Source organism: Salvelinus alpinus, chromosome 21 (assembly GCF_045679555.1).
Source record: "Salvelinus alpinus chromosome 21, SLU_Salpinus.1, whole genome shotgun sequence".
Taxonomy (NCBI): domain Eukaryota; kingdom Metazoa; phylum Chordata; class Actinopteri; order Salmoniformes; family Salmonidae; genus Salvelinus; species Salvelinus alpinus.
In genome coordinates, this window is record NC_092106.1 from 3,974,223 (window position 1) to 3,998,172 (window position 23,950).

General features: G+C 44.1%; 1 protein-coding gene across 1 annotated transcript; it reads left to right on the forward strand.

The window, feature by feature from the left end:
- The first annotated feature begins 1,810 nt into the window (after positions 1 to 1,810).
- Positions 1,811 to 22,649, forward strand: ppp2r1bb (protein phosphatase 2, regulatory subunit A, beta b). The gene is made up of 15 exons (XM_071356555.1): positions 1,811 to 1,950; positions 2,877 to 2,967; positions 3,216 to 3,316; positions 3,495 to 3,727; positions 4,006 to 4,153; positions 4,444 to 4,599; positions 5,580 to 5,694; positions 5,821 to 5,891; positions 8,155 to 8,289; positions 10,919 to 11,092; positions 11,467 to 11,527; positions 19,084 to 19,238; positions 20,310 to 20,452; positions 20,783 to 20,874; positions 21,142 to 22,649. The coding sequence occupies exons 1-15, from the start codon at positions 1,855 to 1,857 to the stop codon at positions 21,156 to 21,158; spliced, it is 1,788 nt and encodes a 595-aa protein (XP_071212656.1). The 5' UTR covers positions 1,811 to 1,854; the 3' UTR covers positions 21,159 to 22,649.
- The last annotated feature ends 1,301 nt before the right edge of the window (positions 22,650 to 23,950 follow it).

Below are 23,950 nucleotides of genomic sequence, written 5' to 3' on the forward strand. Positions count from 1 at the left end.
TGGAAGAATTTAGGTAGACTTGTTCTCAAATTTGCTTTGTTAATCCCCAGCTACAATAAATGCAGCCTCAGGATATATGGTTTCCAGTTTGCATATAGTCCAGTGAGGTTCCTTGATGGCGGTCTTGGTGTCTGCTTGAGGGGGAATGTACACAGCTATGACTATAACTGATGAGAATTCTCTTGGTAGGTAAAATGGCCGGCACTTGATTGTAAGGAATTCTAGATCGGGTGGGGACTTGAGTTCCTGTATGTTGTTATGACTACACCATGAGTTGTTAATCATAAAGCATACACCCCACCCTTCCTTTTCCCAGAAAGTTGTTTATCTCTGTCGGCGGGATGCATGGAGAAGCCCGTTTGCTGAACCGATTCCGACAATATATCCCGAGAGAGCCATATTCCATAAAGAAATCAGCTGTTTCCAGCTACAATATTAATTTACAACATTAACAGTGCCTACACTGTATTTCTGATAAATTTGATGTTATTTTAATGGACAAAAAAAAGCTTTTCTTTCAAAAGACAAGGACATTTCTAAGTGACCCCAAACTTTATGAACGGTAGTGTATTTAAATTGACAATTCTGTGAACTGTTTGGGCAAGTTTTAAATTGACACAATACCTGTTAGTAAAGGTGTCAGCTAGAGATGACGTGCAGGAGCTTGCAGGGATTTGCAGTCTTGCATGATGTCTACTTTGATGCTAATTAGCATTTTCGAATCTGAGTAAATAGAGCTGAATATATTGATAAGTCACCGTGTCTGAAAGAGATTTAAATGGTTATCAAAACATCATGCCATGGTTAAATCAAATCAAATCTTATTTGTCACATACACATGGTTAGCAGATGTTAATGCGAGTGTATTGAAATGCTTGTGCATCTAGTTCCGACCATGCAGTAATATCTAACAAGTATCTAACCTAACAATTTCACAACAATGAATAAGAATATGTACATAAAAATATATGAATGAGTGATGGCCGAACGGCATAGGCAAGATATCCAATAGTTCCTCCTGACTGTATGTAATAAAACCTAAGATTTCCTGGGGTAACAATGTAAAAAATAACACATAAAAAAACAAAATACTGCAGTTTCCTAGGAACGCGAAGCGAGGCAGCCATCTCTGTCGGCGCCGGAAGTAGCCTACATGAAACACAGTTCTTATTTTAATTGTTTCTAAAATCCCCTATAGGAAAAATGAATGGTGGAAAAAAGATTGGAACCGTTTTCCTGTTTGACCGCTAGGTGTTATGGGTATTATGACACTCCCACCGTAGGGATCTATTAAACGCTCTCTCATTGACCTACAAACAAAAACTCCTGGCTAGGTATTCGGAAAAAACGCCACCTGCTGGAGAATATAGATTTTCGCAATCATCCCAATTGCCTCGCCTCTTGCCTCTTGCTATCTGAATATGCTCATAATACGTAAACTAAGAAACTCAACAAAATGCCCAGTCTTATTCAAATTACTTCTCAGATCCATACACAGGTTCTGGTGCCTTTGTGGTGAACTTGCAAATCCAGCGAGAACATCAACTATCGATATAGTCTCGCGCATTCCAAACCACAGTCAAGATTGTCTATATCATAAAAATTCATGAAAATAAAGTGTTTTTTGTGCTTAATTTAAGTTTAGGGTCAGCCATAAGGTTAACAGTGTGGTTAGGTTTAAAATTTTAAGAAGAGGAATGGTAGAAACTTGCCTAGTAAAATAAAAAAGAAATAGGCGGGGTTTATGAATTTGTAACTGTGGTAACTTGTGACGACGATACAAGTCCGTGGAGAAAGGAGGCCCCTGGTGGTGGTTGTTTATAAGAAACCCCGTAGTGAATCGCTTTTCGCTTAATGCAACATAAATCCAAAATGGCAGGAGCTGATGGAGACGATTCTCTCTACCCCATCGCGGTGCTCATTGACGAGCTTCGTAATGAGGATGTGCAGGTAATCACCGATGCTCTGATCACAAGACGTTTGTTTGGGATATTATATTGGTGGTATTTATTTTACTTAAACATGTCTGATTTCAAAAAGGATCGTTAGCTAACGTTAGGCCTCTTGGCCTGTTCATGAAATCTCAGCCCGGCGCACCCAGTCTGGCTAACGTTAGCTGGCTATAAGCGTGTTACATGGTGTGATAAATATCAAACGGAATAACTGCATGTCGTATTTAGTTACTGTCAAAAATGTATAGCTAGTTAACTAACTAGTTATTTGCGGTGTGTGTAAAAGTAACTGGTGCTAGCTAACGTTAGCTAGTTACTACTGGGTCACTTGTTTAGCTAGCTAGTGTGCCAGGCTATCTATGCTACAGTCAGTAAGTTAACGTTAGTTAACAGCGAACGAACTAATTAACGTTAGCTATCTAGCTCCAATTCGCATGTTAACTTGTAAATTAACCTAGCTACTTGTTTGTTATTGAAGTATTAAAATGCACACAACGTTACTGTATGCCGATTAGCAAGCTCATATATAGCTGCTAACTACATAGCTTCCTTCCTTCATGTACCCAACAGTCATCCAGCTCCACCCTGGTAATGGTAGTGAGATGATCATTATTTTCATGTTGTAACTAACTAATTAACGTTAGTTAGGTAACTACTGACATGTTTGGTTATGTAATATATCTGCATCTTACTTTGGTGTCTGAAAGCATTACAAAACACACACATTATCTATACTCTAGAAAAAAGTTATGTTTGTAGGAAGGCACCTAAAAGGGAATACATTTCTCTTCTCTGAAATGCTCATATCTGAAATAGTCTTCATAGTTGGCCTCACTGAAATGTGAATAATCTTTTTATGGCTAATGGTGGCATCTCTTGTAAGTTTCATGTAATAACATCATCTGGCATTGTTTACTTTCCAAGCTGCGACTGAACAGTATCAAAAAGCTGTCTACCATCGCATTGGCCCTTGGAGTGGAGAGGACCCGCACTGAACTCCTCCCCTTCCTCACAGGTATGTCCTCACCTTAAGTCCCCAGTTACAGCCATCATCATGAGTCAAGACGTGTGAAAGGCCAATAATTCTGAGTCAACACTCTTTAAAGAGATTCACAGGGACATTGCACAACCAGCATTAACATTGGCACTTTGCTGGAAATTGTTCTGAGATAGGATGTAGAATTCATCTATCTAATTGTGTTGTCATGCCAATCCCCCGTGCCCCCACTCTTTCAATTATGTTTAACACCTGACCTCTTGTAGACACCATCTATGATGAGGATGAGGTGCTTCTTGCCTTGGCTGAGCAGCTGGGCAACTTCACCATGCTGGTGGGAGGCCCTGAATATGTTCACTGTCTGCTGGTACGTATCTGTTAATAACAACATTTGTCATTGAGCATATAAGATGCATACAGATATTCAACATATAGACCTTACAACACAATTTTACAGAGTTAACCCATGCATATACACCTATCTCAACATATCCAGTCAGCTATGCTACATACACATTCTTATGTCCCTGTGTCTTTCTCCGCAGCCGCCGCTGGAGAGCCTGGCTACCGTGGAGGAAACGGTTGTGCGAGACAAGGCGGTAGAGTCTCTGCGTAAGATCTCCCAGGAGCACTCTCCTGTGGACCTGGAGGTGCACTTTGAGCCCCTGGTGAAGAGGCTGGCCAGTGGTGACTGGTTCACCTCCCGCACCTCTGCCTGTGGCTTGTTCAGCGTCTGCTACCCCCGCGTGTCCAGCACCGTCAAGGCTGAAATTCGCCAGTGAGTAGCTATATCAGGAGAGCTATAGCTAGGCCTGATTAGCGATTGAAATATGGTCTGTTATGTGTGTCCCCCAATAATCACTAGGAGCATAATATTAGAATTGCGGACATTACTTTGTCTCATATCAGGAGTCCCCATGCCCCCATCTCCTGCAGTCACACATACTAGCCTTCCAGTCCCAAGTCAATCAGATCGGGATGTTTAGCTACTCTTTTTCTGTAGAGGAGATACAATGGAGTTATGGTCTGATGGTGGGTGGCATGTTCTCTCCACAGGCATTTCCGCACTCTGTGCTCAGATGACACTCCCATGGTGCGCCGTGCCGCAGCCTCCAAGCTTGGGGAATTTGCCAAGGTTCTGGAGCTGGACTATGTCAAGAGTGACATCATCTCCCTCTTCACCGCACTGGCCTCTGATGAGCAGGTACATACATGTACTCTACAAGCGCACGGGACGTTCTGTGTCATTGCGGTGGGAAGTGCCTGGAGTTCTACCACACAATTCCTAAAATGACTGGCCAGTAGAAATAACATGGCCATACATATTAGCTGTTTTTGAATGGGGATGGATGAATATTTCAGCGAATTCAGTAGGTAGCCCCACCTGGGACTCAACTGAGTCTAGCTATTGTTAACCCCAACGCCTCCGCAGTTACACCATTTTATTAAATTGGCACAGAATGAGAAATAATCCCATTGTCCCCCTGCCTGTAGGACTCAGTGCGCCTGCTGGCTGTGGAAGCCTGTGTGAGCATCGCCACGCTGCTGCCCCAGGAGGACCTGGAGACGCTGGTGATGCCCACCCTGCGCCAGGCCGCTGAGGACAAGTCCTGGAGGGTCCGCTACATGGTGGCTGACAAGTTTTCTGAGGTGAGCATGTGGAAACATTGATATGCGCCATGTAGCCATAATGCCTCGAAAATATTTGCTGCTTTACCCAACCTGGAACGGAAGCAATGGGGGACGACATTCAATGCTTCACAAGTGTTCACTTTGAAATTGTTATTTTAGTAGTTTTTAGTATGCCCATTTGTAGAAAGAAAAGGTGCGTTTTGAAAGAATTTTCTAATTTGTCAGAAGTATTTGCATTATTTTTGCTGTCATTTTAGTCTAGGCGTTTATATTTTCCGTTGCTTTACTGTATTGAACTTAAGTAATACAATGCTGCAAGTGGAAAGTAGTGTGGACATGGATAGCAGGACAGTTATGGGGGCCTGTAATGTTCTTAGTCCCCCCCCCAGTGTAGAACATTCTTAATGTCCTCATTGCCGCTTAACTTCATTACACTAACACATTGATTGCTAACCCATATGACCTTCTGTTGTCATTTTAGTGTAAAATGGGACATATTGCCACTGTTCAATATTATGTTGTAGAAGTTCAGTCAATGTAAAAGCTTTCAGGATACCTCTCACACATTTTTTGTGCACCACACTTACTGAAAGGTTTTCTACCACTTTCCCCCTCACCACCATGGTCTTTGGTAGCCTGTGTTCCTGACCTGAAATCCCATTAGTTTAGTGTGTTGATCAGCAAATCTCAGAGCAAGGTTTGAAGGTGGGATCATGTCAGAGCTGTAGATGGAGATGTCTGCTGGATGTTAATAGCTATGTCTATAGTCTGTGGTAGGATTAGAAGTTCCCTCATCCAATTTAACAGTTTGCAGGATACTTCCACACAGATTTAGGGCTGGCAATGGCAAATAGTTTTGTGCACTTTCCCCCTTGCCACCATGGACTTTGTAGCCTATGTGTTCCCAACCCGAATCCCATCAGTTGAGTGTGTTGGTCATGGAGTCTCACACAAAGGTTTAGTGGTGGATGTTAATTGCCATGTCACTGATTCCACAGCTCCAGAAAGCGGTGGGCCCAGAGATCACCAAGAACGACCTGGTCCCAGCCTTCCAGAATCTGCTGAAGGACTGCGAGGCTGAGGTCCGAGCCGCCGCTGCCAACAAGGTCAAGGGTGAGTGTATGGACTATATCCGCCAGTCAAAGAAAGCCTCTGTCGAAATTAGAAATAACTGTTTGAATGAGAAGCTTTTAACGTCTAATAGACCACAGTATTTATAAACCCCATTTCTTTCCTCAGAGTTCTGCGAGAACCTTCCAGAAGACAGCAGAGAGACCATTATCATGACTCACATTCTGCCCTGTGTCAAGGTATATAAAAAAAAACAGCCACGGTTCACTTTTTATCCCTCTTTTATTCTGCTAGCTTGTCCTGGTTTCTTTGACCTGTCAATTTCTCACTTGATGGAAGTAACTCCTAGCACCCATGACTTACGAAGGGGCAATTAAAAAAGCATTTATATTTAAAAAAAAATAGGCGAACATGTGTTCTGAAGTCTCGACAATAACACGGAGTTAAGCAAATTATCTTGTTCAGAAGTGCAAATGCGCAGGCAGTGGATATTTTTAGACACCCACAAATCATTTTCTGTGTTAAACTGATTAACCTGTTTTTGACTGTACTTTCTATATGTGAACTGGGAGGATATTATGCGTTGTATGTTGAGGGATTGTGAAGAGATGAGGACTTGAGCTCAGTATAGCCTTTGGACAGCAGGGGGCAATGTTGTATTTCAAATGTCTACCAAATCACCACAAAATTCCTATTCACTGTCTGTGTTGGAACGCACTGGTTGGTTCCTGAGTTTAAATGACATCCCTTTTGTTTAGGAAATATATATTTTTGGGAAATAACAGCTCTTCTAGGAACAACTCCAGCACAAAATACAAAAGTACAATTTTAGCCTATACCATCTTTAGTCAAATCCCAAGTCCTTATTATCTATGTTAATTAAAGCTGGTCCAAATATGACTGAAATACAGTATATGAGCTAGGTGCAGCTATTAACCCATGTCGGATAAATGACAAACTGTTTTCATTAACGCAATTGAGAAAATAAGAACCTGCGGAAAAACACTAAATGACCAAAAGTATATGGACACTGCTCGTCAAATATCTCATTCTAAAATCATGGGCATTAATATGAAGTTGCCCTCTCCCCTTTGCTGCTATAACCGCCTCCACTCTTCTGGGAAGGCTTTCCACTAGGTGTTGGAACACCTGCTGTGGGGACTTGCTTTTATTCAGCTTTTATTCAGCATTAGTGAGGTTGGGCACTGATATTGTGCGATTATGCCTGGCTCGCGGTCGTGGTTACAATTAATCCCAAAGGTGTTTGATGGGGTTGAGGTCAGGGCTCTGTGCTCTGTGCAGGCTAGTCAAGTTCTTCCACACTGATCTAGACAAACCATTTCTGTATGGGCCTGGCCTTGTACACAGGGGCATTGTCATGCTGAAACAGGCAAGGGCCTTCCCCAAACTGTTGCCACAAAGTTGGAGGCACAGAATGCTGTAGCGTTAAGCTTTCCCTTCACTAGAACTAATGTGCCTAGCCCGAACCATGAAACAGCCCTAAACCATTGTTCCTCCTCCACCAAACTTTACAGTTGGCACTGTGCATTTGGGCAGGTAGCGTTCTCTTGGCATCCTCCAAAACCAGACATCGGACTGCCAGATGGTGAAGCTTAATTCATCACTCCAGAGAACGAGTTTCCACTGCTCCAGAGTCCAATAGCGGAGAGCTTTACACCACTCCACGCCGATGCTTGGCTTTGCGTATGGTGGGCTTAGGCTTGTGTGTGGCTGCTCGGCCATGGAAACCCATTTCATGAAGCTCCCGACGAACAGAGGCAGTTTGCAACTCTGTAGTGAGTGTTGCAACCGAGGACAGACCATTTTTATGAGCTTCAGCACTCTGCAGTCCCATTCTGTGAGCTTGTGTGGCCTACCACTTTGGCTGAGCTGTTGTTCCTAGACATTTCCACTTCACAATAACAGCACTTACGGTTGACCGGGCAGCTCAAGTAGGGCAGACATTTGACGAATAGACTGGCTGGAAAGGTGGAATCCTGTGACGGTGCCACGTTGAAAGTCACTGAGCTCTTCAGTCGGGCCATTCTACTGTTAGTGTTTGTCTATGGAGACTGCATGGCTGTGTGGTTGATTTTATACACCTGTCAGCAACGGGTGTGGCTGAAATGGCCAAATCCACTAATTTTGAAGGGGTGTCCACACACAGCAGTTTTGTGTGTGTATACAGTGTAAATGCCTGGTCTGTAGAGCACAGTACGCTTCACAGCGCTGGGTCAGCTTGCGTAAACAGATGATTCATTTCAACACAGAGGCTAGTTTGCACTTACCTTGTCCACAACGGCACCGTATTCTATGGGCAGGATGTTGACTTTATACGCCTCTTGAGGAACATTGTCATAGTGCTTTTCTAACTTTTTCCCCCGATGCCACTTTTCTCCTGAGGGAAATATCAAGGTAGCAGTAATATATTGCCCTATTTGAAAATACTTGATTTGCTGTCCCTGTCCACTGAAATGTCTGACTCTTTCTCTCCCTTGACAGGAACTGGTGTCTGACACCAACCAGCATGTGAAGTCTGCCCTGGCCTCTGTCATCATGGGCCTGTCCACCATCCTGGGCAAAGACAACACAGTGGAGCACCTGCTGCCTCTGTTCCTGGCCCAGCTCAAGGACGAGGTAAACACCAGTCACTACTTCTCCTATTCGTTCTATTCATTAGGCACCAAATGGCAGAAAATAGGCTGGAACTGGTAGGGACTGGTTGGACTTGGAGTCTGATCTGATCACCCTCTTAATATCCCCTAATGCTATTGGCCTTGTTCAGGATCAGATGTACCTGGCTGGCTCCATACCGGAGTATAAACCAAGGGATGATAGGGTTTGAATCTTTTTCCTGGTGACAGTTGTTGTAGTGGTGGTAGGCTGTTTGAGGTTTTCATTCTGTGTGGTTTCATTCTGACATATCCTTCCTAACTGTGGCCTGTATCGCAGCCAAAATCCAGATGACGTAAGACTAGGGAGCTAGCCGACTACATTTACATACAGTTCCTTTGGAAAGTATTCAGACCCCTTGGCCTTTTCCGCAGCTTGTTACGTTGCAGCCTTATTCTAAAATTGATTAAGTTGTTTGTTTTTCTCATCAATCTACACACAATACCCCATAATGACAAAGCAAAAAGTTTTTTAGTAATGTTTCCAAATATATTCAAATTAAAACACTGTTCACATTTACGTAAGTATTCAGACCCTTTATTCACTAGTTTGAAGCACCTTTGGCAGCGATTACAGCCTCAAGTCTTCTTGGGTATGATGCTACTAGCTTGACACACCTGTATTTAGGGAGTTTCTCCCATTCTTCTCTGCAGATCCCCTCAAGCTCTGTCAGGTTGGATGGGGAGCGTCGCTGCACAGCTATTTTCAGGTCTCTTCAGAGATGTTAGATCAGGGTCAAGTCTGGGCTCTGGCTGGGCCATTCAAGGACAATCAGAGACTTGTCCCAAAGTCACTCCTGCTTTGTCTTGGCTGTGTGCTTAGGGTCATTGTCCTCTTGGAAGGTGAACCTTCACCCCGTTTGGAGGTCTTGAGTGCTCTGGTGCAGGTTTTCGTCAAGGATCTCTGTACTTTGCTCCGTTCATCTTTTCCTCGATCCTGACTATTCTCCCAGTCCCTGCTGCCACCACCATGCTTCACCGTAGACATGGTGCCAGGTTTCTTCCAGGCGTGACGCTTGGCATTCAAGCCAAAGAGTTTATTCTTGGTTTCATCAAACCATAGAATCTTGTTTCTCATGGTCTGAGTATTTAGGTGCCTTTTGGCAAACTCCAAGTAGGCTGTCATGTGCCTTTTACTGAAGAGTGGCTTCCGTCTGGCCACTACCATCAAGGTCTGATTTGGTGGAGTGTTGCAGAGATGGTTGTCCTTCTGGAAGGTTGTCCCATCTCCACAGAGTAATGCTAAAGCTCTGTCAGTGACAATCGGGTTCTTGGTCACCTCCCTGACCAAGAACCTTCTCCCCCGATTGCTCAATTTGCCCAGGTGGCCAGCTCTAGGAAGAGTCTTGGTGGTTCCAAACTTCCGTTTAAGAATGGTGGAGGCCACTGTGTTCTTTGGGACCTTCAATGCTGCAGATATTTTTTTCTAAATGTATTGGAGCTCTATGGGGGGAGGCAGTTTCAACCTCATGGCTTGGTTTTTGCTCTGACATGCACTGTCAACTCTGGAACCTTTTATATAGACACGTGTGTGCCTTTCCAAATCATGTTCAATTAATTGAATTTGGCACAGGTGGACTCCAATCAAGGATGATCAATGGAAACTGGATGCATCTGAGCACAATTTCAAGTCTCATAGCAAAGGCAAATTTAATGTCTCATAGCAAAGCATTTACATGAATGCTTATGTAAATAAGGTATTTCTGTTTTTTCTTTTGACATTTTTAAAGATTTCTAGCCTGTTTTCGCTTTGTCGTTATGGGGTATTGTGTGTAGATTGAGGATTTTTATTAATTTAATCCATTTTAGAATACGGCTGTAATGTAACTATGGAAAAAGTCAAGGGGTATATATGTAAGGCACTGTGTTTCTGGTGGCTTATTGATACTGGAGTGGAAAGGTTTGGGCAGATGACGCAAACTGCCCTGCAAAAAAAATAAAGGTGCACAAATACACAGACACGATTGGCTGTCATCTATGGCAGCCTTACTATTAAAAGATGTTCTAGTTTGCCTTGCAGCCAACGCTGAGTTGACAGGGTTTGTGTCATAAAGGATTACAGTCAAAACGGACAACTGAGGTGCAAAACAGCCTGAATGACTCACGGATATAAAAATAATCTGTTTTCTTCAATATTTCTACTCCAAATATTTAGTTATTGGATTTTGTACTGTCCCTCAGCTGGCTGCCAACTCTGTCGTATCCTATTTGGTTCACAAAAAGCTTGATGTGAAATTTGTCTGCACATTCGGAGGCTAAGAATCAAGTGCCTGGGACTGGCAGCATGAGTTGGGAACGAGCGGAATGTCTTTGGCAATTCTTTTAGCCGTTGTTGCTAATGTCATGTTGCGATTGGAGCCAAGAAAGGCGTCATTACAAGCAGACGGGGAAGCATAAGCAATAGCTCAGATTTTCTGTCGCAAAGATTTTTGCCACTTAAGAACACTTGAAATAAAATGGCTTTCATTCTTGAAGGACATATGTCATGTTCCCTAATGTAATTATCCCCAGCGACTTATACAAGAGATCCCTCTCACTGCTCTCTCCCTCTCTTTCTTGCTCTTTTTCCTCCATCCCCCTCTTTCTCCCTGCAGTGCCCCGAGGTGCGCCTCAACATCATCTCCAACCTGGACTGTGTCAACGAGGTGATCGGCATCCGCCAGCTCTCCCAGTCGCTGCTGCCTGCTATCGTGGAGCTGGCCGAGGACGCCAAGTGGAGGGTCCGCCTGGCCATCATCGAGTACATGCCCCTGTTGGCCGGACAGCTGGTGAGTCCTCGCCTGCGTCCCCAAACGGCACCCTATTCCCTACATAGTGCTCTGCTTGTGACCAGAGCCCTTGCACCCTACTCCCTACATAGTGCACTACTTTTGATCAAATTTGCCATGAGTGTGTTCTGTAGGTCATGGTGGGCAAGTGCTGGTCACCAATATCATTTGTAAAAAAAAATATTAAAAAAATGGCTATGCAATGTGTAAGTCATTCAGCTAGCTTTATTAGTGATTTCTATGTAGAAAGTGGCATACCCTCAATTACTATTCAGTAATAGTGTGGCTTCCACTGTAATGTTTGGATGTTATTTGTTTGGATTTTATTAGAAAATTGTTTGGAAATATATTCTCTTCTAATCTCTCTACCCCAGGGAGTGGAGTTCTTCGACGAGAAGCTGAACACCCTCTGCATGGCATGGCTCATTGACCACGGTAAGAACCCCTCCCCCTAATACACACCACTCTCTGTTCAATGCATTTGACGTCGGTGTCCACACCCTGAGATAAGTCAGTGGGAGTAGAAGGACACCAACATTGGACAGAGGTGGATCACGTCCCAGACGGATCATGTCCTATGCTGCTGTCTAAGCTAGCAGTTCTTCTCCAGCTTCCCTCCTCCCCCGCATCCTCTGTGGTTTGGGGGGGAGGAGGAGACGTGTCAGGCTGCAGCTCTCAGCCTCATGGCTGTGCCAATGACAAAGGTCTGATAAGAACCCAGTGACTTGGACTGGGAGAGGCCAGGAAATGCGCTCTCCTTCATTTCTCTCCTGCCCTCTCCTCTCTAGCTGAGCAAGTTCAATTCAATGTTGTGCTACCGCACGGCAAGCGGTACCGGAGCGCCAAGTCTATGTCCAAGAGGATTCTAAAAAGCTTCTACCCCCAAGCCATAAGACTCCTGAACATCTAATCAAATGGCTACCCAGACTATTTGCAGTGCCCCCCCCCCCCCCCCCCCCCTCTACGCTGATGCTACTCTGTTATTATCTATGCATAATCACTTTAATAACTCTACCTACATGTGCATTTTACCCCAATTACCTCGACTAACCGGTGCCCCCTCACATTGACTCTGTACCGGTACCTCCTGTATATAGCCTCGCTATTGTTATTTTACTGCTGCCCTTTAATTATTTGGGGGGTCTGAATACTTTCCCGAGTGCACTTTATCTGTGAGTAACTGGCAAATATGGAGGGGGCGGGGGGTGTTAAACCATGGGGGCTGCTTGAAATGAGTGCCAATTTGATTACAGTAATCCCTCGTTTATCGCGGGGGTTACGTTCCGAAAATGACCCGCGATAAGTGAAATCCGCGAAATAGAAAACTTTTATTTTTTTTACAATTAGCAACTATTACATGTATACAAATACAGTGACTCACGTGTAGGCCGTTTCGTCGACATTATGGGTTTAGGAGATGTTCGAAATTACAAGATAATTTGGCCAACTTAATGTAAATTTGCCAAGCTGTTTTATGTACGTACACATAACTGCACGAGACGACAAAATGATAGCACAATTCGTAGCATGTTTTGATACAAGAAGCGGGAGTGAGTTTTTAGCGAATCAGAATGCAGAGCACAATGCACCAAAAAAAAAAAAAAAATGCATTATGAAAATCCGCGAAATAGCGAATCCGCGATAAGTGAACCGCGAAGTGGCGAGGGATCACTGTATAGGGGATGCACTGAAAAACATCAGTCAAAACAACACACGCTATCAACGAGCCACCTGTGATTCTCCACTTGGCAGCTTCTTGTTATTGTTACAAACTATCTGACCATTCAATCATAACTCACACCTTCCGGCCAAATCGATGCGCTCATCATATTCGTGACATTGTCAGCCAACCAGTCTATAAAGCCTTGAACAGCAAGATTGAATCTGTTTTTGGCCTATCGCTCGAGTGCATCTTTAGTAATCCTGTTTAGAAATAAATGTCTTCTGAGAGCTGTCCTCAGTGTTTAGACTAGGTTCTGTTTGTCCTCAGAAAACCTGCTTTATTTTCTCGCATGGAAGACTTTAGCTCTGGTCAACAGTTTTCCCAAGCTACAGATCTAGGATCAGGATTCCCTTCCCCAATCCTAACTTCCTAAATGCAAAACTGACCCATGGTCAGTGTCAAGAGGCATTTTCTCCGCTATGCATAACGCAATCTACCTTACATCACCACATCCCCCATTTCCCTTCTGGCTTTACGGACAACCATCATGGCTGTAGAATAGAAGAAACAGGATGCAGACGGGTCAATAGTTGAACATTCCCTATACATTTGTCAGACACAGTCCAAATACCTGTACTTGCATTTTAAATAGTAGGCTAAATATACTGAACAAAAATATAAGTGCACCAATTTCAACAATTTTACGGAGTTACAGTTCATATAAGGAAATCAGTCAATTGAAAAATTCATTAGGCCCCAATCTATGGATTTCACATGACTGGGCAGGGACGCAGCCATGTGGTCCTGGGAGAGCATAGGCCAACTCACTTGGGAGCCAGGCCCAGCCAATCAGAATAAGGCCCTCAAAAGGGCCTTATTAGGTGGAGGTCCTGTGCTTGCGTGGTCAGCGTTTGTGAGGCCAGGTGGGCGTACTGCCAAATTCTCTAAAATGACGCTGGAGGCGGCTTATGGTAGAGAAATTAATTATCTGGCAACAGCTCTGGTGGACATCCCTGCAGTTAGCATGCCAATCGCACAACTTCTCTCAACTTGAGACATCTGTGGCATTGTGAGACAACTGCATGTTTTAGTGGCCTTTTATTGTCCCCAGCACAAGCTGCACCTGTGTAATGATCATGCTGTTTAATCAAATTGTAGTCACATGTGCTGAATACAACAGGTGTAGCTACACCTTAGTGAAATGCTTACTTACAAGCCCCTAACCAACAATGCAGTTTAAAACATAAGAATAAGAAATAAAAGTGACAAGTAGTTAAAGAGCAGCAGTAAAATAACAATAGCGAGACTATATACAGGGGGTACCGGACAGAGTCAATGCAGGTAGAGTTTTTAGACTGACTATGCATAGATAAGAGAGTAGCATCAAATAGTCTGTGTAGCTATTTGATTAGATGTTCAGGAGTCTTATGGCTTGGGGGTAGAAGCTGTTTAGAATCCTCTTGGACCTAGACTTGGGGCTCCGGTACCGCTTTCCGTGCAGTAGCAGAGAGAACAGTCTATGACTAGGGTGGCTGGAATCTTTGACCGTTTTTAGGGCCTTCCTCTGACACCGCCTGGTATGGAGGTCCTGGATGGCAGGAAGCTTTGCCCCAGTGATGTACTGGGATGTACGCACTGCCATCTGTAGTGCCTTGCAGTCAGAGGCCGAGCAGTTGCCATACCAGGCGGTGATACAACCGGTCAGGATGCTCTCGATGGTGCAGCTGTAGAACCTTTTGAGGATCTGAGAACCCATGCCAAATCTTTTCAGTCTCCTGAGGGGGAATAGGTTTTGTCTTGCCCTCACAAATGTTTTGGTGTGTTTGGACCAATCTAGTTTGTTGGTGATGTGGACGCCAAGGAACTTGACACTCTCAATCTGCTCCACTACAGCCCCGTCAATGAGAATGGGGCGTACTCTGTCCTCCTTTTCATGTAGTCCACAATCATCTCCTTCGTCTTGATCACGTTGAGGGAGAGGTTGTTGTCCTGGCACCACACGGCCAGGTCTCTGACCCCCTCCCTATAGGCTGTCTTTTTGTTGTCGGTGATCAGGCCTACCACTGTTGTCATTGGCGAACTTAATGATGGCGTTGGAGTCGTGCCAGGCCAGGCAGTCATGAGTGAACAGGGAGTCCAGGAGGGGACTGAGCACGCACCCCTGAGGGGCCTCCGTGTTGAGGATCAGCGTGGCAGATGTGTTGTCACCTACCTTTACCACCTGGGGCGGCCTGTCAGGAAGTGCAGGATCCAGTTGCAGAGGGAGGTGTTTAGTCCCAGGGTCCTTAGCTTATTGATGAGCTTTGAGGGCACTATGGTGTGGAACGCTGAGCTGTTGTCAATGAATAGCATTCTCACATAGGTGTTCCTTTTTGTCCAGGTGAGAGAAGGCAGTGTGGGGTGTAATAGAGATTGCATCGTCTGTGGATCGGTTAGGGTGGTATGCAAATTGGAGTGGTTCTAGGGTTTCTGGGATAATGGTGTTGATGTGAGCCATGACCAGCCTTTTAAGCACTTCATGGTTACAGATGTGAGTGCTACGGGTCGGTAGTCATTTAGGCAGGTTGCCTTAGTGTTCTTGGGCACAGGGAATATGGTGGTCTGCTTTAAACATGTTGGTATTAGACTCAGACGGGGAGAGGTTGAAAATGTCAGTGAAGACAGTTGCCAGTTGGTCAGCACATGCTCGCAGTACACGTCCTGGTAATCTGTCTGGCCCTGCGACCTTGTAAATGTTGAACTGTATAAAGGTCTTACTCACATCGGCTGCGGAGAGCGTGATCAATCATCATGAACAGTTGGTGCTCTCATGCATGTTTCAGTGTTATTTGCCTCAAAGCGAGCATAGAAGTAGTTTAGCTCGTCTGGTATGCTCGTGTCACTGGGCAGCTCTCGGCTGTGCTTCCCTTTGTACTCTGTAATGGCTTGCAAGCCCTGCCACATCCGACGAGCGTCGGAGCCGGGGTAGTACGATTCGGTCTTAGTTCTGTATTGATGGTTTTCCTTGGTTGATGGTTTGTCGGAGGGCATAGTGGGATTTCTTATAAGCTTCCAGGTTAGAGTCCCGCTCCTTGAAAGCGGCAGCTCTGGCCTTTAGTTCAGTGCGGATGTTGCCTGTAATCCATCCCTTCTGGTTGGGGTATGTACGTACAGTCCCTGTGCGGACAACGTCATCAACGCACTTATTGATGTGGCGTACTCCTCAATGCCATCGGAAGAATCCCGGAACATATTCAAGTCTGTGCTAGCAAAGCAGTCCTGTAGTTTAGCATCTGCTTCATCTGACCCCTTTTTTATTAATCGAGTCACTGGTGCTTCCTGCTTTCATTTTTGCTTGTAAGCAGGAATCAGGAGGGTAGAATTGTCACATTTGCCAAATGGAGGGCGAGGATCGCTTTACATGCGTCTGTAAAGGTGGTCTAGAGTTTGTTTTTTAATTAAAAAATAAATAAGTCCCCCCCTCTGGTTGCACATTTAACATGCTGTTAGAAATTTGGTAAAACGCCTTTAAGTTTCCCTGCATTAAAGTCCCCGGCCACTGGGAGCGCCGCCTCTGGATGAGTATTTCCTGTTTGCTTATGACGGAATACAGCTCATTGAGTGCGGTCTTAGTGCCAGCATAGGACTGTGGCGGTATGTAGACTCCTACGAAAAATCCAGATAAACTCTGTAGGTAGATTGTGTGGTCTACAGCTTATTAAGCAATACTCTACCTCAGGTGAGCATAACCTGAACTTCCTTAGACATCATGCACCAGCTGTTTACAAATATGCATAGTCCACCCCCCTGTCTTACGAGACGATGCTGTTCTATCCTGCTGATACAGCGTATAACCAGCCAGCTGTATGTTGATAATGTCGTCGTTCAGCCACGACTCCGTGAAGTATAGGATATTACAGATATTATTGCTTCACCTGCCAGGTGGATGGATTATCTTGGCAATGGAGAAATGCTCACTAACTGGGATGCAAACAAATTTGTGCGCAAAATTGAAGAATAAGCTTTGTGTGTGTTTGGAAAATGTTGGATCTATTTCAGCTCATGAAACATGGGACCAACACTTTACGTGTTGCGTTTTATATTTTTGTTCAGTGAAGGAAGTTTATATGACATCTCAACAATAAAGATGTTGCTTTTAAATGCCAGGATGTCCTCATTTTGGCTTCATCTAGTAGAATTCGCTGCACATTAAGGAAGAGAAGCGTCTTTTCAAACCCACTTGTTTGACAACAGCTGATAAGAGGATGGGCTGTACCAAAATGAAAGAGTTGTGGGAAACGGCGCAATTAAGCATTGGATGACATTCTCAGGATGGGTGTGCCTAGTTTGTGGCTTACTGCATACATTTATACTCAACAGTACGTTCAAAGTTGCATGATTAGTACACGGTACGCAGTTTTAGTAAGAAGTTCCCCAGACAGATTTCTGACATGGCCAGTGTCACGCACAGGTTTTAATATCTCATTGTAGCGCCAAAGCCTTGGGTCCACAGACCAATGGCAATGCTCTTCTAGCCCCAGCTAGGCTCTCTAGCAGTCTCTTTATGGCTGTATTAGGAGCCAAAGGGCCAGGTTTGTCAGTGGGTTAGAAATGTGTTTTACCCAGGCCCACTGGTCTCCCTAGCTCTGTTTATAAGCTAGTATTGAATATCAGGTAATCAGGCTTTTGTGTACCCAGATGTTATGTCACTGTATTCTGGGCACAATTGAGTGTTTAGAGCAGTTCTGCAGTCACTAGCCTCTCTAGCCATGATTACTGATGGACATGTTTTCCATGCAAATGGGAGATTTTCCATGTTATTCATTTGTTATTTGGCAAACAAACTGACAATAGTCCAAAGATGGCTGCCAAATGGCTAGAAAAGCGCTCAAAAGAACCAAGAATCCTAGCAATGTTTTCAAGCGCCGGGTACTCAGGTTTTTCCTGAGTAGTGTACTCAAATCAAATCCAAATCAAATCAAGTTTTATTTGTCACATACACATGGTTAGCAGATGTTAATGCGAGTGTAGCGAAATGCTTGTGCTTCTAGTTCCGACAATGCAGTAATAACCAACGAGTATTCTAACCTAACAATTCCACAACTACTACCTTATACACACAAGTGTAAAGGGATAAAGAATATGTACATAAAGATATATGAATGAGTGATGGTACAGAACGGCATAGGCAAGATGCAGTAGATGGTATAGAGTACAGTATATACATATGAGATGAGTAATGTAGGGTATATAAACATTATATTAAGTGGCATTGTTTAAAGTGGCTAGTGATACATGTATTACATAAAGATGGCAAGATGCAGTAGATGATATAGAGTACAGTATATACATATGAGATGAGTAATGTAGGGTATGTAAACATTATATTAAGTGGCATTGTTTAAAGTGGCTAGTGATACATTTTTACATACATTTACATCAATTCCCATTATTAAAGTGGCTGGAGTTGAGTCAGTATGTTGGTAGCAGCCACTCAATGTTAGTGATGGCTGTTTAACAGTCTGATGGCCTTGAGATAGAAGCTGTTCCGGGTGGTTGTTGTCCTTGATGATCTTTATGGCCTTCCGTTGTGCAGACCTCACTACCGTCTGGAGAGCCTTACGGTTGTGTGCGGAGCAGTTGCCGTACCAGCCGGTGATACAGCCCGACAGGATGCTCTCGATTGTGCATCTGTAGAAGTTTGAGTGCTTTTGGTGACAAGCCGAATTTCTTCAGCCTCCTGAGGTTGATGAGGTGCTGCTCCGCCTTCTTCACAACGCTGTCTGTGTGTGTGGACCAATTCCGTTTGTCCGTGATGTGTACGCCGAGGAACTTAACTTACTACCCTCTCCACTGCTGTCACGTCGATGTGGATAGGGGGGTGCTCCCTCTGCTGTTTCCTGAAGTCCACAATCATCTCCTTTGTTTTGTTGACGTTGAGTGTGAGGTTATTTTCCTGACACCACACTCCAAGGGCCCTCACCTCCTCCCTGTAGGCCGTCTCGTCGTTGTTGGTAATCAAGCCTACCACTGTAGTGTCGTCCGCAAACTTGATGATTGAGTTGGAGGCGTGCATGGCCTCCAACTCGCGTGTAGAGTTTGAATATGTCTATCTCTGTGTCATTGAGTTTTGTACACCATTTTAGATCGCAATTTAATTAGAGTAACGCTAGTCAATAGGTCCACTTAGTTCTATTAATATTCTAGTTTTGTAAAGGAAAACCCTGACTTTATCCTGACCACTTTTTTTATTTTAATTTTTTTTGACACCTACTACTAAAAAGAGTTAGGCCTAGTAGTTTATTTAGTGCTACAGGCCAATGTCTCTAAGCGTGTGTGTTTTCGACAGTTTACGCTATCCGCGAGGCAGCCACCTGTAACCTTATGAAGCTGGTGGAGAAGTTTGGAGCCGAGTGGGCCCAGAACACCATCGTGCCCAAGGTGCTGGGCATGGCCAACGACCCCAACTACCTGCACAGGATGACCACGCTCTTCTGCATCAACGTGAGTCCTCCTGACCTTCACACCACACACAAACCCTCCGACACTAGGCGTATAATACGATGGAAGCTAGATCTACTCAGGTTTTTATATAAAGCTGGTCATATTACCACGGTGGATATTGATCATGTAGCTGCCGCCATCTCAAGCAGGCTCGTAACTTTGCGTGCCTGTCGCACATGGCTAGTTGAACGCCAAACAATTTGAGTTGCTGCTGAACCATCAATCCATGGGAGAGTCAGTGACGAGTTTTGCCGAAATCAACATGAAAGAGAAGCTCGTGCAAATTTCGCAGGCTATGGTATAAAATAGGATATTAGAAGTGCATATTTTATTACATATCGTTAATGCAGACTTTGGGGTGCTTATCAATACAGAAACAGCTGCTTTGCCCCCCCCCCCCCCCCCCCACCCAATCTATAAAATAATGGTATTATGTCATATAAAACCTTTTACTATGCGTGAACTTTCTTATGCTTGCTGTCATTGTTTTTTCTGAATGAAATGTGTTTTAGTCATATAAAAAAAAAACATCTCACTAAACATTTAGTAATCATTCGTCTCCCACAAATTAAGTGAATGATTCCCTCCCATCTTTGCGAAAGGGAGAGAATCTGATTTCATTGGTCCTCACCGCGCAGCTCAGTCATTTCATTCAGGGTAAGTGGAGTTAGTGGTCTGCCTTGGAGCAGGTCAGTTCTGAAGGATCCGTTGCCATAGAAATGTACCTGGCTAAAAGGTGAGCCACTTTCGTATGACCAGTTATCCCGATTTGAACTCTGAATTGATCAAAGTTACCTCGCTTCTAACCTGATTCGTAGTATAGGGCTGATCTCCTTAAACTTCAGATGGATTTAAACCAAGTCATTTTTGGCCAACATTTTACTTCTAAAACAATCATACTTTTTTTTATCAGGTACCTTTCTGTCCCAGTCATATATTCTGGTAATTTATCATTATTTTACATCTGATATTTTAGCCATTTATCAGACGCTCTTATCCAGAGTAACTTAGACACAAGTGACTAACGATCATTTGTTTATGCATTGTTGGTTTTCATGTCATCCACCCCAGGCTCTGTCTGAGGTCTGTGGCCAGGACATCACCACTAAGCAGATGCTGCCTGTGGTCCTCAAGATGTCCAACGACCAGGTGGCCAACGTGCGCTTCAATGTGGCCAAGTCCCTCCAGAAGATCGGCCCCGTCCTTGACAGCAAGTACGTCCTCCTCGTCCACCACAAAGCCCTCGTTCATCTCGTTCAGGCCTACCTGAACAACCATCTCCGATGACTTGACCACAGTCTACATCAGGGTGGTGTTCAGTAGGCACAAAACGGGCGCAAAATTATGAAAACGATGAGGCTCTTGCTTGAACTGGTCCAGTAAGGATGCTCATTTGAGTTATTCTGTGACAGTATGTTTTGCGTCTACTGAACACGACCCAGATCTCCGTGTCCAACCTTAATTCCTTGCAGTCAGCTAATCCATTATGGCACGGGAGTGTGTGGAAAATGTGTGCCCTGTGTGAAACGTTTCATTTTTCTCAGTGCTCTGCAGACAGAGGTGAAACCAGTCCTGGAGAAACTAGACACAGACACAGATATGGATGTTAAGTACTTTGCCCAGGAAGCTATAAGCGGTAAGTATAGTACTCTGTCCATTTCCTTCCTTTATGAAGTCACCTCACTAGGCCCACGTTCAGTTAGGCACATGTTGTGGAACATTGCCAATAGAGATGTCCATGAATAGAGCTGCTGGTAGTCCTTGTGCTACGTCAAAGACGCATGTTTGTTAGAAATAGCCTATATCATGTGTATCTGAGCGTTCTACAATGTGCCCTGCTTGAATGCGTTTCCCAATGTGAACTTTAATCCATCTTGTCTTTCTGATTCATTTCTCCCCTTAGTTCTGGCCTTGGCATAAACCAACCCAGGCTCGGCTATCCAGAGGAAACAACAGCCCACACACGTCTCACAATGTATTTATTGATGTTCAAGAGCAACCGGTGATCTATGGAGAATTAACGGAGCCTATTAACACCTATTTGTCTTTTTTTTCTTTACTCTCAGTGATAATAAAATGTCCGGGGGGAAAAGCACAGGCTTCTAAATTCCCCTCGCTGTAACTCTTTTGCTTCTCCGAGTGTGATGAAACATGCATTTTAAGCATCGCATGCTGACCGCTGTGCATAAGTAGCGTTGCTGGTTTGACCCGCATATTCCTCTCCTACATGCATAGCCACCGACGAACGTTACTATTAGCACGGCCCCATTCGCTGCCACATTTCCCTGTACGATACACCCAGAACACGCGAGCCAGCTCTTGGTTGCATGTCCAAGTGCCAGACAGATGCTATTGCTGCAGCAGATGGCGAAGAAGGCTGTTTTATTTGCTCGTGAAGAACTGCAAGGCTAAGGCGCCCGCAGATTTTGTTTACGTGTGCTGCCCCCCTCTCGGATGTTTCTCGTGTATTCGTAAAATCTGTTTGCGCAAAACCCCATCCTCGCTTTCTGTCCTGTGCAGGTGTTCTGTGTGTGTACAATGAGTTACAGTTGAATTTGTCTGAGAAATGAGTAATACCTGAACTTGTGTGGTGTTCTATCGAAATGTGAAGGGATACTTCTGGATTTTGGCAATTGCCCTTTATCTACTTCCCCAGAGTCAGATGAACTTGGATACCATTTTTATGTCTCGGTGTCCAGTATAAAGGAAGTTAGAGGTAGTTTCGTGAGCATTCGTTAACTAACGCTAGTTAGCGATTACGCCTGTAGTAGTTAGTAACTTCCTTCAAACTGCATGCAGAGCCATAAATATGGTATCCACATGTTCATATGACTGGGGAAATAGATAAAGGACCTCATTGCCCAAGTCATGAAGTATCCCATTAGTAATGGGGACCACCACAAAGTGTTGCCCATCATTTGATTTGTCATTATAGATTCGTTTATGTATTCAGTTCGTCACTGGCGGTATTTCTTTTTCTGAGTCATTTGTTTGACACGGGGGGGAACATTGGGAGTAATTGTTCAATCGCTCTTGCTATATTGCTCTTAATCTTTGTGCCAATTACTGATGAGCAATTTTGTTTTTTTTAGTACGCTTTCGTAAGGTTTAGCTCTTGATTGCCCTAATTTTATGTCGTAATGATGTTTTGTGTTCTCTAAAGACGAGGCATCACTCCTCACGGGTTGTCATTGTCAGTTGAACAAGGCTGACCACTGAAGCTAAAAGGACGGGGAGCACAGAGAATAGCAGGGCTCTGTGTGTGGGTGGTTGTATAATATGGGAAGGGTGTGTGTGTGAATGATTTGGTCAAATACAGTCAAAAGAAACTTGTCTTTCCCCTCATGTCTCCCTCCCCATTTTCTCATCGGTCTCTTAAATAAACAAACCTTGATTGGCCCATAACATTTAGACCCTGCTTTGGTTTTTATTAAATTCTCTCCACGATTGTGACGCTGTACTTGAACTGAGTGAACTTTTGCATTGAGTGTTGTAACTGTTTAGTTGTCTGCACACCCTTAAGTTTGCAGATGTTGTTGCCTTAAAGGTATTCAGCGACATGACTTTGCACAGCAGCACCGCAATGAGCAAGATTAGAATGCTGTCACACACAGTATCTGTACATGTGCACCAGTTCGCTTCAGGCTCTTATGTGAAAGCCACCGGACCAAAACGGCAGGGAAGTTTAGCCTGGCACGCCAAAGCTCCTAATTCTGACCTGAGTTAAGCGTGTGTAAATGGGTGTAATGTAAAAGTCAGTGACAGTTATACACAGAGTATACAAAACATTCACGCCTGCCCTTTCCATGACAGACTAACCAGGTGAAAGCAATGATCGCTTATCGATATCACTTGTTAAATCCACTGTAAATCAGTGTAGATGGAGACAGGTCAAAGAAGGATTTTTAAGCCTTGAGACATGGATTGTCAGAGGGTGTATGGGCAAGACAAAAGATTTAAGTGCTTTTGAACGGGGTATGGTAGTAGGTGCCAAGACCTGCAAAACATCTTGGTTCTTCACACAAGTTTCCTGTGTGTATCAAGAATAGTCCACCACACAAAGGACATCCAGCCAACTTGACACAACTGTGGGAAACATTGGAGTCAACATGGGCCAGCATCCCTGTGGAATGCTTTCGTCCCCTTGAAGAGTCCGTAACCCGACCAATTGAGGCTGTTCTGAGGGCAGAAGTGGAGGGGGACAACTCAATATTAGGAAGGTGTTATATGCACAGTACCAGTCAAGAGTTTGGACACACCTACTCATTCAAGGGTTATTTTTTATTTTGACTATTTTCTACATTGTATCATAATAGTGAAGACATCAAAACTATGAAATAAAACATGGAATCACGTAGTAACCAAAAAAGTGTTAAATCTAAATATATTTTATATTTGGGATTCATCAAAGTATCCACCCTTTGCCTTGATGACAGCTTTGCACACTCTTGGCATTCTATCAACCAGCTTCACCTGGAACACTTTTCCGACAGTCTTGAAGGAGTTCATACATATGCTGAGCACTTGTTGGCTGCTTTTCCTTCAATCCGCGGTCCAACTCATCCCAAACAATCTCAATTGGGTTGAGGTCGGGTGATCTGTTGCAGCACGTCATCTCTCTCCTTCTTGGTCAAATAGCCCTTACACAGCCTGGAAGTGTGTTGGGTCATTGTCCTATTGAAAAACAAACGATAGTCCCACTAAGCGCAAAC

What these genes read in the sequence shown, in the direction of transcription:
- ppp2r1bb (XM_071356555.1), top strand. Translation starts at nt 1,855, where the DNA reads ATGCAACATAAATCCAAAATGGCAGGAGCTGATGGAGACGATTCTCTC. An exon ending in AATATGTTCACTGTCTGCTG is followed by an intron (nt 3,317 to 3,494) that starts GTACGTATCTGT and finishes CTTTCTCCGCAG; the next exon opens with CCGCCGCTGGAGAGCCTGGC. An exon ending in CCACGCTCTTCTGCATCAAC is followed by an intron (nt 19,239 to 20,309) that starts GTGAGTCCTCCT and finishes CATCCACCCCAG; the next exon opens with GCTCTGTCTGAGGTCTGTGG.